Raw genomic sequence first — 14,474 nt, forward strand, 5'->3', positions numbered from 1 at the left:
TTAGCATAAATACTGCAAATTGTGGGGCCATGTCTTCATTCAGTTTTTTAATGCCATGTGTCCATCAAATAGGCTCAGGCTTACAAAACGGAGATAAGAATCACCATTAATATAGTAAGAAGTTAGTTTTAAAATGCTAGTATTAATTTGTGTTTTAATTATGAGGGGCAGAGAATAATGGGTCACATGGCCACTGTATTAGGATACAGGGGCCATGAGAAGAGATGTGGGATACCTTGAAACAGATGACTTCTAGCTTTGCTGGTCCAAAGGCACAGTGCCACTGTTCTGACTTTCCCTCCTCCCCACTCTTCCATTTCTGTAAAATTCTGTAGATGAAGATTAGCAGTTGCACAATAAAAACTTCATCAGGAAGGATCACTTGAGTTGTGCAAACTCTAGTGCAGAAGTGAACAGAAGGGAGATTGTTGTTGTTGTGTACCTTTAAGTCATTTCCCACTAATGACAACTCTAAGGCAAACTTATCGTGGGATTTTCTTGGCAAGATTTGTTCAGTGGAGGTTTGGGGAAAAGGTAGAATATAAATTAAATAAATAAAAAATAAACAAAACTAAGCTCTTCTAGCAAGCCTGGGGTCTGTGCACCCTTGTCCTGGCTATGTAAGATCATAAAGCTCCCCATTGTCTTTAACCTTTTAGAAATAAGTTGTCCATTGCCCAGTAAGCCTATTCTGTACAATTATAACTATACCGTTTCTAGACATACTGTTTAGCAACTTCTCAGTGACTATGGATAAGCAAGGCATTAATTGCCCCCCTTCACCCATCACCTTCTGCTTCCAATCTAGTGTCCTGTATGTTTCCATCCACCGCTATGACAATGGAACTTTCTTCCCTACGTCTGATGATGCAGACTATGACCGGGTGGGCTTAGGACCTGGCAAGGGCTTCACCCTTAATGTGCCTTGGAACTGCCCTCGGATGGGAGACCCTGAGTACTTGGCTGCCTTCCACCAGATTGTCATGCCTGTTGGCTATGAGGTAAATGAGGACTGGATTGATCCTGTGCAGACTGTAGCTGTTAGACACCATGGGGCCATATCTGTGTGGCAAATGTAGAGTAGGTGTCCATTAGTAGATGTAGTGGCCAGGAGGAGCCAAAGAATCCATTGTGAATATGACCATTTTGTTCGTAGCCCCCAGCTGCCATCACCTTTCACTGAACTACTGTTCCTTTCCAAAGGCCTCTACCAGTGATTACTTCAGAGTCCTGGCAAGAGCAGTGCATCCTCCCCATGGCAGCTCCAGTGGCATCACTGGGAAATGGGGGGATGTGGATCACACTGAGTGACACTGGAAAGAGGGATGACACCCATTTAGTGCCCCGCTTTGGTGCAGGAGGGTTACACACACGACCTTTCCAGCTGTTTCATCTCTGGGCTTCCCCTCCAGGGAGAAAATCCAGGGATGAGGGAGCAGGAGGGGCACACACTTACCCTTTCCTTACTGGGTGACACCATAGCCCTCTGAGTCAGGAGAGAGAAAGAGAAGGGTTAATCTGCTCACTGACAGTGGGTGGCTGTGTAACAGAAAATGATTTTCACCTCCCCTGATCTAGAAGGACCAAGAGAGATGTCTATCAGACTAAGGAATTAGAAAGGAATGGACTTGTGGGTAGTAGCCTTTCTGCTTGGTATCTCTGGTCAGTGGTGGTAAGAGAAGTAAATGGACTAGCATGCGGACCAAACACTCACAGATGTTGCTTGCATCACTTGCATTGCAGTTCAATCCGGAGCTAGTCCTGGTTTCTGCTGGTTTTGATGCTGCTCGGGGAGATCCGCTGGGTGGATGCCTTGTGACCCCTGAATGTTACGCATACATGACCCACCTGCTCTTGGGGCTGGCAGGAGGCAAGGTGGTGGTTGTGTTGGAGGTATGTCAGAGATTCCCTTAAATATCTCACAGAGTACTATGTGTGAGCCAGCTCTGGGGTGGATGGTTCAAAAGAGGGGAGTGGGCAGGGTGAGGGAAGGAAAAGAAAAGAAATCTAGGGCTAGAGTTCATGGTTTGCAACATGCAGAATGGTGGAAATGACCTAATGTTATGTCCTTCCTTGCAAACCTGGGTCTGAAATTATGTATGGCAGGAGTGGAAATTGTGACTTTCCACATGTTGTTGGGCTCCTACTCCCAGTGTTTCTCACCACTGTTAAGGCTGATAAAGGCTTCTGGGAGTTGCAGTTCAACAGCTTCTAGAGCGTCACACAGTTCTGCACTTGCTGTGTAGGTAATAAAAACAGCTGGAGAGGGGAACCTTGGGCAGAAACAGGCAGATGGAGAAGGAGTTAAAGGCTTCTCATTACCAATTTTTTGCTATTCCAATTCAAGGTTTTGCAAAAGAAATGGCTATAGTTTCAGCACAACTGCTGTGGCACATCTGCTGTGCCTCTTGGTGCGTGCCTGCTGCCACACATTGCTCTTGGAGAAAACTCAGGGTTGCCTTTGGAGAAATTATCCTGGGTGGGGTCCCAAGACAGCAGAGGAAGGGACACCCAAGCCTAGGGGTAGGGTATCTGTCATACTCCAACTATAAAAATGAATGACTGTCCCCATTAACCCTCACCACAGCCCAACTCTTGGCTGAGCAAGAGAGCTCTGGTTTGGAAATGCCTTGAACACTCAAGCAAGGTTTTGTGTATTTATTATTATCATTCAATTGCTCACCAAGGCTGTCCTTTTCCCATTTTTCTCCACTCTTGAGAGAACATGTGGCACTAGTGGAGCAGGCTTGCACATTGACTAGACCTGGCTTGTGGCAGCAGGGTCACATCTCTTTCTCAGACACAACTCCCCTTTCCTTCTTTTAGGGTGGCTACAACTTAGAATCCATTTCAGAGTCCATGACCATGTGCACCCGCAGCCTCCTGGGGGACCCTCCCCCCACCATGGGACGCCTAAAGGTTCCCCACCCCAGTGCTCTGCAGTCTTTGGCCTGTGTAGCATCTGTGCACCGCAAGTACTGGACAAGCCTCCGACTGGAAGGTGAGTATTCTTTCCAGACCAATAGCTTCTCTGTTTGTTGGCAGTTGAACTGTTGTAGCGTAGTGACCCAGGAAGTTAGTGGCAGACCAGGAAGTTCCATATTCACTTATTGTATCGACAGTAAATTTACAGAGTGAGTGACAATAGACACGCTACTGGTTCAGCTTCTCATTCCCTGCTCTTGAATGGAATGGCTGGTCTAAAGATTATTGGGCTAAATGTATGTGAAGTATTTTGATCATCTGTGAAGGAAGAGAGAGGAAGCACCATACAGACCAGAGGAAGGGAAACCCCAGACTTTGGGGTCAATTTGGCCCTTCAAGATGCCTCATCTTGCCTACAGAGGTTCCCCCATTGGCCCGTCCCCTCTGACAGGAGACAGGACAGGAACTGGGGAGTGAAGCACAATCAGCCAGCACTGCAAGAGTCCTCTGAATCTCTTCAGTGCATCTGTAGAAGTGGATTAGAATCCACAAAAGCTCATCCTAAAATAAATCAGTCTCAAAGGTGTGGCTAGATTTTCACACACACGCACATTTTTACTTTTTATCCTCAAAATATTTATTTTTTAACGATCATTTATTTATATAGCGCCATTGATGTACACGATGGTTCACAACAGAATAAAATATTTAAAACTACTTTGACACAAAATACCAAAATACAATAGCACTAGAATACAATGCTAAAAATGCAATAGTAAAATACAGTAGTAAACTATAATGCAAAAAAAAGCAAGCTACACACAAAAACACAAAACAAGGAATAAAACAGATAATCAATTATAGTAAAAAATATAGAGCATTTATCAGAAATTCCCAAAGTTTTAGAAAACAAAAAAGTTTTCAATTTAGATTTTAAAACAGCAAGAGAAGGAGCGTACTAACATAGATAGCTCTTTGAAATCTGAATCTGTTGAAAATCATCTGGCTACAGAAGTACACCATAGGTTGAGCGAGGGGGCAGCCAGTGTTGTCATAGGGAGTGGCCATGCCCACTGTCATCATCTGGTCCAAGGGAGGCTCACGGAATGGGGATTTGCCTGCCACCTTTGGTTCCACACGTCTGAGATAACAATGATCTTCTGACGTTCAAGATGTCTACACCCAAATTTGCCCCCTTTAGAATTCGTTTACCAGCAGTCTGGACAAGATTGGTTTGGGAAGGTAAGAACTCTGTTATGTGAATGGCTTTAGGTTTGCTAAAGGATAAGTTTTTCTAGTGTCATGGCTAAACTGGAGAAACCTGGCTTCAAATTCAGCTATGAAGCTCTAATAGTGACCCCCAGCTAGAAAATGTTCTCCCAGCCTAACCTACCCCCAATGATTCTTGTGTGAGGGAAAATGGTGTGGCCAGGTCAGTTATATGTACTGCTTGAGCTTCTTGTTAGATAAGTGGAACTTAAGAACACAATAGAAATAAATGTTTCAAAATTCGAAAAACACATGGTGGTGATACCTTTATTAGGACAATCAAAAGGCACAAAACACATTATGCAAGCTTTCAAAGCTCATAGTCTTCTTCATTAGGTATGGATGTTAAAAAGTCATTTTTGGGGAATAAATGCAATAATGAAATGTCACATGACCAGCAAGGGTTGTGGCCTTTTCCTGCCTCAAACTTCCTGCCATCACCGTCTTAATAATAGCTTTAACAGTTCAAGAACAATATACGGTAGTTCTATCATTACATTTCTCCTCCTAAAATGACTTTTGACATCCATGCCTGATGAAGAAACTTCAAAAACTTGCATAATGTATTTTAGTTGATCTAATGAAGGTATCAACACAGTGTGGGTTTTGAATTTTGATATATTTTGCTGCATGGCCACCATATCTACCCCTGTATATAGAAATAAATAAAATGAATAAATAGAAATAGAAATAAATATAGCCCAAATGTCAGCTCCTAGGAATCTCAGTAGGAGAAAAAAAAGTGTCAGCAAAGAGTGATGGGCAGTTATGGAATTGCCAAGCAGGAGGACAATCCTTGACCTTCCTTGTACATCACAAATTCCCAATTTCAGGTGCAGAGCTGGTTTATGCTGCAAAATAAAATATAACATAGTATATTTTGCCCTGTCTTGCAGTTTTAAAAGCCCAGATTACTAAAGGTATTGCCAGGAGAGTACTAAAAGTAAAAGAAAACCGGGGGGGGGGAGAGATGAAGGACAGAGTCGGCTCAGAAAGGAAGTTTGGGCTGCTGCTGTTCTGCTACACAAATATAGCTCATCTCTGTATTTGTTACACTTCAATACCTATTTCACGGTTGCTTGAGCTTCTTCCTAAACTGATCTGAAGGACAGGGCTGCAGTGCAGGGGCCTGCAGGAAGGTCAGAGCTGAGGCAGCAGACAGAAGTGAAAGTCCAGTATCACAGTGTCAGATGCAGTATGACCTCTACTTATGTCCTGCATGTGGGCTTCCCGAAGGCATCTGGTTGGTCACTCTAGGAAACAGAAAGCCGGACTATCTTTTGCTGTCCACATATTTTGGGCTACATCTCTTTCACAATCCCTTACTAACCCACCTAATGGGTGGGATTGGCCAAGATATCTAGACAGCCAAAGCTCCTCAAACCTGTCTTTAAAAGAAATGCTGAAGTGTATTGCAATCACTTCCTGGAGCCCTTTCACACTACACAGTTATAGCACTTCAATTCCATTTTGGCTTTCCTTTCAACTGATGTGGTTCTATCTTGTGATTTTAAGTTTAATAAGATGTTTAGTATTCACTGACACAGAGTTCTAGTGCCTGTCCAAACTTCGAATCCCAGGATTCCATTGGTGGCAGTCATGCCAGTGAAGGTGGAATCAAATTGTGATAATTGTATCGTGTGGAAAGGCCCTTAGAATGTCTGGCTATCTTTCCATGGAGTGATGAAGAAAACAGGGAGTAAGAGATATAAATGGGGGACTAATTTAGTCTGCAAAAGTAATTTGAGTTGACACTCACCTGCCTATTCATCCACACTGTATGTTGTTGTTGTTGTTGCTGTATGCCTTCAAGTCATGTCTGAGTTGTGGCAGCTGTCAGATGAACCTATCATAGGGATTTCTTGACAAGTTCAGAGGGAGTCTGTAGTTGCCATCCTCTGAGGTTGAGAGAGTGTGACATGCCCAAGGTCAACTATTTTGTTTCTGTGGCTGAACTGGGATTCAAACCCTGGCATCCAGAGTCATAGTCCAGAGTTCAAGCCACTACTACACCACACTGGCACCGACGCTATATCTTTATAGTGATTTTTTCATATACCTTCTCACTCTCTGGACAGATTTCAGGGTGGCATGTTGGGCAAGGGACAACTTTTCATCTGAAAGTAAGCGCCACTACTATCTCCTCTCTTTCCAAAATGACAGACTGGAGAGTTGGAGAGTTTAAGGCTATGCACACATTCATTACCACAGACGTAATTTAAGATTACTTGTTTAGAGCTCAGATTGTGTACATGTGTAAAGATTTGCTTACAGTTAACTAAATGGATCTCATTTGCATTTATCCAGGAAGTCAGCCACTTGCTTGTTTGCTGCCAGCAAAAGGGCATGGCTTCAGTGATGCATATGAAATGCACCACTGAAGCCATTCCTTTTGCCTGGCAATGGAGCAAAGCATGCTGGGTCTGACTGACTTCCTTGAAGCATTTTCTAGCAAGGTTTATAACTGGAAAAGGGTTGTGCTGCTAGCAGGTGGTAAGTAGTTTTACTTAGATCATATTTCTTGCACATTTCTTAATTTTTGAGGCTGCTGAGTGATCAGAACAACTCCGGCCCTCTTTTCCCAGCCCACCTTTTCCTTGCAGCTATCCTTCAAAGAGCTGACTTTGCACAATGACATAATTCTGTATTTCTGACAGCTGTTGGGAGCAGAGGAAGGGATCAGCAGGCTAGGAATGTTTGCAGGAAATTGTAGAGATATATTTCTATATGGATAGAGAAAGGAGACAGAGAAAACTGAGTCACTTTTATCTGGGTGCAGCTAAATTAGCACATGGGAAATTTTTCTTACAGTTGAACACATGTGCATATATTTAGTGTGATGTGTGAATAGTCTGTTTTGTGAGAAGAGGGGGACTAGGGGGTTTGTGATGTCAGCAGCCATTGCATCAGTCCCCTAGCTTTGAGCTTAAGGATGGTAAGATGGATACACTTCAGGGACAAAAAAAAAAGCAAAGATGGGGTGGTTGGCAGAATGACTGCAGAGACTCGCAAAGGCCCTTTCCTTCATAATACTGCTCTGTGGATGGGTTGCAGGAGAGGAGGACTGAAAAGGGAAGCAGAAGGAGGTAGGAGGCTGAGATAGGAATGCAGGTGACAGGAACAAGATGGAAGAACTAGGGAAGTAGGTGCCAAGGAGGGAAGCTGTTGCCAAGAAAGGGAGCTTGATGAAGGGGGTCAAGGAGGGAGGTTGGGAATGACACCTAGCTGTGCCCCCACTTTATACCCCCATTCTTGTGCACATTCCCACCATTTGGTGGGTATGTCTAGAGCAGGCCTGCACAACATACGGCCCGTGGACCGCTTGAAGCCCACCAAAGAATTTTGGATGGCCCTGAAGGATTTGGAACAATTTCCAGGGTCCGCCACCAGGCTTTCTCCTGAGAATAGGGCCAGGTGGTGATGGAGAACAGATTTAATATCAATTTTATTATAAATAAATAATAATCATTAATTATATCTTACTTGGAGAGTGGCCCGTAGAACTTTAGTCTATTTTAGTTTTGGCTTCTGCCTACTGCCAAGTTGTGCAAGTCTGCTCTAGAGGGAACAGGGAAGTAAAAATACTAATTAATGATTAAAGTAGTGTAATCATTGTATTTTTCTCCCCCCCTCCCCCAGTGCCTGCTCCTTTGTGGGAGAAGCCCAGGACTCGGGCTGGTAAGGGAACTCCCATTGCAGACGAATTCCCCATAAAGCCTCCGCAGGAGTTGTTTCAGAGCCCCATAACTCAACCTGGGAAGACTGATGATGATGTGGTTCTGGCTTTGAGCTCCCTCCAAATAGAGGATAAACCTGTGGAGGAAGGAGACACAGCTTCAAGCTCTCTCTCACCTGCCTCCAGTTCGGTGGGTGAAGAGGCTCAGCCAAAGGTTGGGGGCTCCTCTGAAGAGACTGAGCCAGCAGACGATAGCCAGAGAGAAAGCATGTCAACAGGGAGTTCCTCTGGTGATGTGGAGTCCTCAGACAAAGAGGCAGAAGTAGGTGCATTATCTACATTGTCTATATCTATCAATATATGTCTCCTCTTTTCTTACCCTTCTTTGGGAGTACTTTCCCATAGAAATCCTGTAGTCTTGTAAAGGATTCTGGGACATGCTTGAAAGGCTGGGTGCACTCAGGCTGTATCCATGCTGCAGAAATAATCCGGTTTGACACCAGTTTAATGGCTGTGGCTCCCTACTATGCAATCCTGGAAGTTGTAGTTTTGTGAGACATTTAGTCTTCTCTGTCAGAGCGGTCTGGTGCCACAACAAACTACAGTTCCTAGAATTCCATAGCATTGGCCCATGGCAAATATTTCTGCAATCTGGATACAGCCTCAGTTATCAAGGTGCGGCATTATGACAACCTTTGTGCACTGTGCTGTTAGGGTGCTGCACACGGCAGATGTCATGGTTCGCCCCGTGTAAAAGGGAGCACACCAAGATGACACCCGCGGCACGCGGCAGGGTTTGAGAGCGTGTGAATGCTCCGCCCTACTGTAGCCTTAGTTCTGACACAGGCCTGCTGGTCTGTCCAGACCCTAAGTTTGTAAATATTGTCTGACTGAACTGTACTTTTAATATACCAGACATGATAGTTTTATGCCAAACAAAAATATATACAGTTGGCCCTCTTTATCCATAGATTTTTTATACACAGATTCAAGCATCCACGGCTTGAAAATATTCAAAATAAGTATAAATTTCAAGTATCAAACCTTGATTTTTCCATTTTCTATAAGAGACATCATTTTGCTATGCCATTGTATTTAATGGGACTTGAGCATACATGGATTTTGTTATTCACAGGGGTTCCTGGAACCAAACCCCAGCAAATAATAAGGGTCCACTATAATTATATCATGTTATAAATATCATACATTTTATGTTTGCCAAGTAACAAAATGATTTTTCAGTCTGTAAAGGATGGTAATAACCCCTAGCTCTTTTTTAAAAAATTGGGTTGCTTCCTGCCCCGCAAAATAATAAAATTAAAAAAAAAAACAACACCCATGAAAAAACAAGTTTCAAAATTTCTGGAAATTTTACATTTCTACTCAGGACCCTGAAGGAAAGAAACTACAGAGTGACTAGATAAGGGAAGATTGTCATCCCCCTGCCCTATCCAGAAAAATAAACACCAAGACAAGGAGAGTCAATTGGGGCAGGGCAGTTTTCCCACCTTCTCTCGGTTTCTGTTGTTCATTTTACTCTAGAGAAAGGCCTATTTTTGTTTTTGAGAAATGTAACTTTTCAAGAATGAGCCTGGTATAAAACTGTGCAATTTCAAGTGCTGCTGATATTTTTATAGACCATATCCTCTCAGTTTCTTCTCTCTCTTTTCTGTATCTTGCCTGAACAAGGTGAGTCCACCTAATCAGCCCCCTCAGACAGTGGAAGTTGAGATTGAGCTACTTGATGAAGCCACAGGTGGCTGTTCTTCCTTCTGCAAGAAGCTTGAAGATAATTTGGAAGATGGAGTGAGTTTGGGGCGGGGGACACCCCACCTCCTAGGTATGGGGAGACGGAGGGAAGGACTTGTGCTAAGACTTGGGAAATTGAATTTCCTGAGTTTAGCAAAAGTTACCATTGGACTCCATACCAGGATATCAATATTATATTGTCACTTACTAGGGGCTGTTCTATGCTGTAACCCCCTTACCATGGTGCCCACATCTTGAATCAGTGTTACCTGTGCCTCCTGCTGGTCTGAGTGTGCTGGAGCCTTGTTCAGAATGCGGCAGCATAGCTGAGAATTGGGTCTGCCTGGTTTGCTACAAGGTAAGAGGGCTGACATCTCAAGCAACTGAGGGTTACAGCAGAGTTGTCTTGGGAGACGGGTTTGGATTCCTTCTCCCACCATGGGTTAGTACGGGGGTGCAGAACATTTATTTTTATTTTTTATCCTATTGTATTTTGTGTTAGCCTCAGTCCAATTCCCTTCATCTCTGTAGTCTTAAATTAACCCCCTCCTCTCTTTTCCCACCCTATTTAGGTTTGCTGTGGCCGCTATATTAATCAGCACATGTTAGCTCACAATTCAGAATCGGGGCATCCACTGGTGCTCAGCTTTGCAGACCTCTCTGCCTGGTGCTATGAATGCCAAGCCTATGTCCACCACCCGGTGAGTTGCAGAGTGGTTTGGTCTTTCTTTTTTCATACCAGCACCTTTCCCAGAGATATGTGTCCTTGGAATTGCTTAACCATCAGGATGAGATGTAGTGTGGTCGTGTGCCTTTGAATTTCTTGTTGACAATGGTGATTTAGTTATATCTGTATCATATCTTTCCTCTTACAAGGCCAAAATTTCATCTCACAAGCCCTCTTCTCTACTTTATCCTTCCAACAATCCTATGAGGTGTATCAGATTGGGGACATTCACACTACAAAAATAATCTGGGATGAATCTGGGTTATTTCTTGGTAGTCACACTTGCCTTGAATGCCCTTTGGACAGGGGTGCCTACCAAAAAATCCACTTAACCCGGAATATTCGATATTTTTTTCCAATGAGTTTTCCTGAAAGATCTGCATCAATCTGCATCTTCGGCAGTGTGAATACGCTAGCGAATCGCTTCGGATCACTCTGTTTCATTCAGGGGAATGGAGGCAGCTCCATTTTATCCCAGAACAATGGCATGTGTGAATAACACAAGGGTTAAAACGACTCGGAGAGATTCAGTAACACAAAACGTAATGAGAACAACAATCCCAATATACATCAGTGCGGTGATCCGCATCTTCTCAGGACAGAAAACTGATTGTGAGCGCCCCCAGTGTGACTGTCCCAGAGCTGCCCAGTGAATTTCATAGCTCCGTCGGGACTTCAGTCTTGATCTTCCAAGTCCCTGTCCAGTACTCTAATGACTGTGCTGGAATGGCTCTCCAGAGTTCCCAGAAGGGAGATGTGCATTGGTCTTCAGACCCATCAGTCAACACTGATGATACATAGGCATGATAGCTTTCAAGTCAGACTTGGGTTTGGGTGTATGTGGTGGGAGGAACCTGTACAGCCCCTAGCAGCTGCCTTGCACCTCTTTTGAGGAAGACCCTGTGAGTGTTATGGAAACTGGCCCTAGGAAAGTTTTCTGCCCTAATACCCTTTCATCAACACATCTAGTTTTCCATTGAACTTTGTCATATATCTAGTGACTGCTTATAGCTTAATTGTGGTGTGCTTATGATGCTCATGGACCCATATTTGGGGGGTTCCGATTTCCAGGGGTCTACACCAGTAGTATATGGTTATGCGTCTTTCTATCCCATTTTGTTACGAGCTCTGATAGATTTCCCTTAAGGGAAACCAGTCTTTGACCAAAATACATTCTTCTGTGACTAATTTATGCAAAAAACAACAACACCTAAATTGAGTGGGTTTTTTTAACAAAAAAAAATCAAAGCTAGCTGTTGAATACAAGGGGTAGGGGAAGACTATAGTGGAAGGACATATAATGACAGAGAAAAAGGATTTGAACTCTAGCCTTTTCTGCTGCTCTCTAACTGGCTTCTATGTTGCTACCTAGTTTCCATTTTGTTAATGGTTTGGCTGCATTTAGTCCCACAACAGGACATACCAGGTAGAGAGTCGGGGTTTGGATTATGCAGATGAGGCTTGATGTGGTGTGTGTGTTTTTTTCCTTCAGACTCTCTTCGAAGCCAAGAGCCTGGCTCACAAAATGAAGTTCGGAGTGGACATGGCTGCACCTTCCTAATGTGACTCCATTTGGAGGGAGGAGCTAATAATAACGAATGCAGCACAATCTACCATCATTTGACCTCAACAGAATTGAACCTGATGCTTAAAAGGGCTCTTGATGTGCCAAAAATAGCCAGCGATCATCAATGCAATACTACCAGCAGCCATGAATCAAATACCAGCAACCTCACTGTTTCCACTAGGACAAAGAATATTCTCTTCTAGTGCATTCCATGACAGGGCACAACCAAATCAGACAGCACTGGGAGGTGGAGGGTAGTCCTTTGCTTCTGGTCAGAATTGGTTTGCTCTTCTCAGTGCTAAGAAAACACCAGTGTCATTTTTACACCTTAGGAGGATGGGGTGAATCTTTGACTGCTCCATTTCATGTATCTGATCATATGGCACAGCATTTTTGTTCCCACTCCCAAACTGGTATATATTTCACTGAGTTACCTTGCTCATCATTTCATTCTCAGCTGGGAAAGCCCATGCTGAATTTGCATGGAGGGGGGAATATATATTAATTAGTTTTTTTCTTTCCCCCCCCCCCCCAAGATCTCCTCAGAAATGTTCTGCAACTAGTTGAGACAAACGTTTGTTTTGTGCAGTTGGATTCCTTTGGCTACAAGAGGTTCATATCCGGAAAGCTTGAAACAGAAGCTTCTGGTTGGAGTCCATGCTCCTTTAAATGGGTGTGGAGTGGGATGGGAAAGTTTCATAGGTATATACATATATATTGGATGGCAATCTTTGGGATTTTTTAAAATTCAAATCCCTCCTGTTACCAGTTCCTGCATGTGGGAGCACAGTGGTCCCTGATGTTAGAAAGGAGTTTTCTCTCAATTATAAGGATAGGGTATGATCTGTAAAACGGCAGCTGGCTGTTCTTCCTGACCTTGAGAAGGGCTTGGATCATGATTCTAAGGCCAAATGCTCACCTTTTCCTCTCTTGTATATTGGTGTGGGGACTCTTGCTCTCCAGATATTTTGAATTACAAGTATCATAATCCCTTGACCATATTACTTGGGGCTTCTGGAAACTGAAGTTCAAAATAGTTGGAGCAGTAGTTCTTCAAACTTTGGTCAGCTAGATGTTTTTAGAATTCAGCTTCCAGAATCTTTGACCATTGTCCAAGCTGCTTTGCAGCTTGGACAGTGGTCAAAGATTATGGGAGCTGAAATATAAAAATATCTGGAGGACCAAAGTCTGAGAACTACTGAGAGGGCCAAAGAATCTCCCACCCCTTCTGTATATGGATTCAAAACCTTGTATGTGTACCTGTGGGCAAATTAATAAGTGTAGCTGATCTTATGTGAGGCAAGGTGACTGAACCACATAAGTGAAATCGTTCTTTGCAATTGATGGCACAGATATGGGATGCTATTTAAAGCTCCCAGAAGCTGTTTTTCTCCCATATAGAATTCCCTCTATCATTTGGGTAATGCAATTTTGATAAGACAGGGGAGGCCATGATGCAAAAATGTTTGTGGGAAATTCTTGGCAGTGTTTCAAGACTGGCTTTTCTAATGGGGGACCCATATTGGAAGGTAAACGGAGAAGAGGGTGGTATTGGTGTCTAGCCACTGTGTTTTCTCATGGCATCCCCTGACTGCTTCCAGAAATGGTGGATATAGAATGCCTTGCAGTTCCTAGGCAGTGGGAGATTCTGGACCAGCACAGATTTTCTTTTTTCCTATCACGTCTCTTGGGACCAGTAAAACAACTGAATAGGAAATGAAGAGGAGGCAAAAGTAATAACACCCATACTATTGCAAGAGGAGCAGAGAATGTTGAGTTGAAGATGGAGCCGGGTGTTGAGGTGGGAGGGGTGGATTAATGCCCATCAAGCATCTCTTCTGCCAGGGCCGGCCCTGGTGGATTTTGAGATGTATGGATATGGTCAGTTAAATTTGTGCCGTGGTATAAAAACAGGGTGAGGGAGAGGTGGTTCCATTATAGCCTGCCCCAAATCCTTTGCATATGTTTCTCTGCTTGATTTTGTAATCTTTTTAATTATTCCAAATAAAGTGTTTCTGTGAATGGAGCCACTATTTGTCTGTTTCAGATGTTGGAAAGTTGGGAGACGAAAATGCTCACATGTCATCCTAGGTCAGGTCTGAGGGGCATTTTGGGTATTTTCCCATCACCCCTGAATTGCCACTTCCTCCACATAGGATTACACCACCAATATTCTGTGGGTCAGCCGTATGAGATGCATGCAGTCAAGAAGGGCATTTAAAAAAGCCGGGATGGGAGGAGGATCCAAGATGGACACCATGGAGGTGGTAGCTCTGTTGGGACTGCTACAATTTGTCTGATTTTATGCTACCTTTTGGGTGTTATATACCCTATAATTTTAGTCTTTTACAGTCCTCTGTTTACAGTTTCATAGCTCCAACCTTCATGCTACACCTCTGCTGTTCCTGTGAATGAGTAGCAGACTCTTTCTTGTTATTAAATACCATCGACAAATGTTGACCCTCTGAATGAGAGATCTTGGGTTGGAAGAACTGCTGAAACTAGGACTATACCTAAACCTGGGAGTGACCCTCATTCTGTTGTAGCATACAGGCCCATCA

At 43.6% G+C, this 14,474-nt stretch overlaps 1 protein-coding gene across 3 annotated transcripts in view; it reads left to right on the forward strand.

Moving 5' to 3' along the window:
* HDAC6 (histone deacetylase 6) overlaps positions 1–13,939 on the forward strand; it is a 41,064-nt gene extending 27,125 nt beyond the window's left edge. For all 3 annotated transcript variants that reach the window (XM_042449215.1, XM_042449218.1, XM_042449216.1), the window contains 8 exons: positions 809–1,001; positions 1,744–1,893; positions 2,827–3,001; positions 7,834–8,192; positions 9,560–9,676; positions 9,831–9,977; positions 10,192–10,320; positions 11,839–13,939. In XM_042449215.1, coding sequence (XP_042305149.1) covers positions 809–1,001; positions 1,744–1,893; positions 2,827–3,001; positions 7,834–8,192; positions 9,560–9,676; positions 9,831–9,977; positions 10,192–10,320; positions 11,839–11,907 — 1,339 coding nt within the window. In that variant the 3' untranslated portion in view covers positions 11,908–13,939. The remainder of the gene's footprint in view (positions 1–808; positions 1,002–1,743; positions 1,894–2,826; positions 3,002–7,833; positions 8,193–9,559; positions 9,677–9,830; positions 9,978–10,191; positions 10,321–11,838) is intronic.
* The last annotated feature ends 535 nt before the right edge of the window (positions 13,940–14,474 follow it).

Source organism: Sceloporus undulatus, chromosome 2, assembly GCF_019175285.1.
Source record: "Sceloporus undulatus isolate JIND9_A2432 ecotype Alabama chromosome 2, SceUnd_v1.1, whole genome shotgun sequence".
NCBI lineage: Eukaryota > Metazoa > Chordata > Lepidosauria > Squamata > Phrynosomatidae > Sceloporus > Sceloporus undulatus.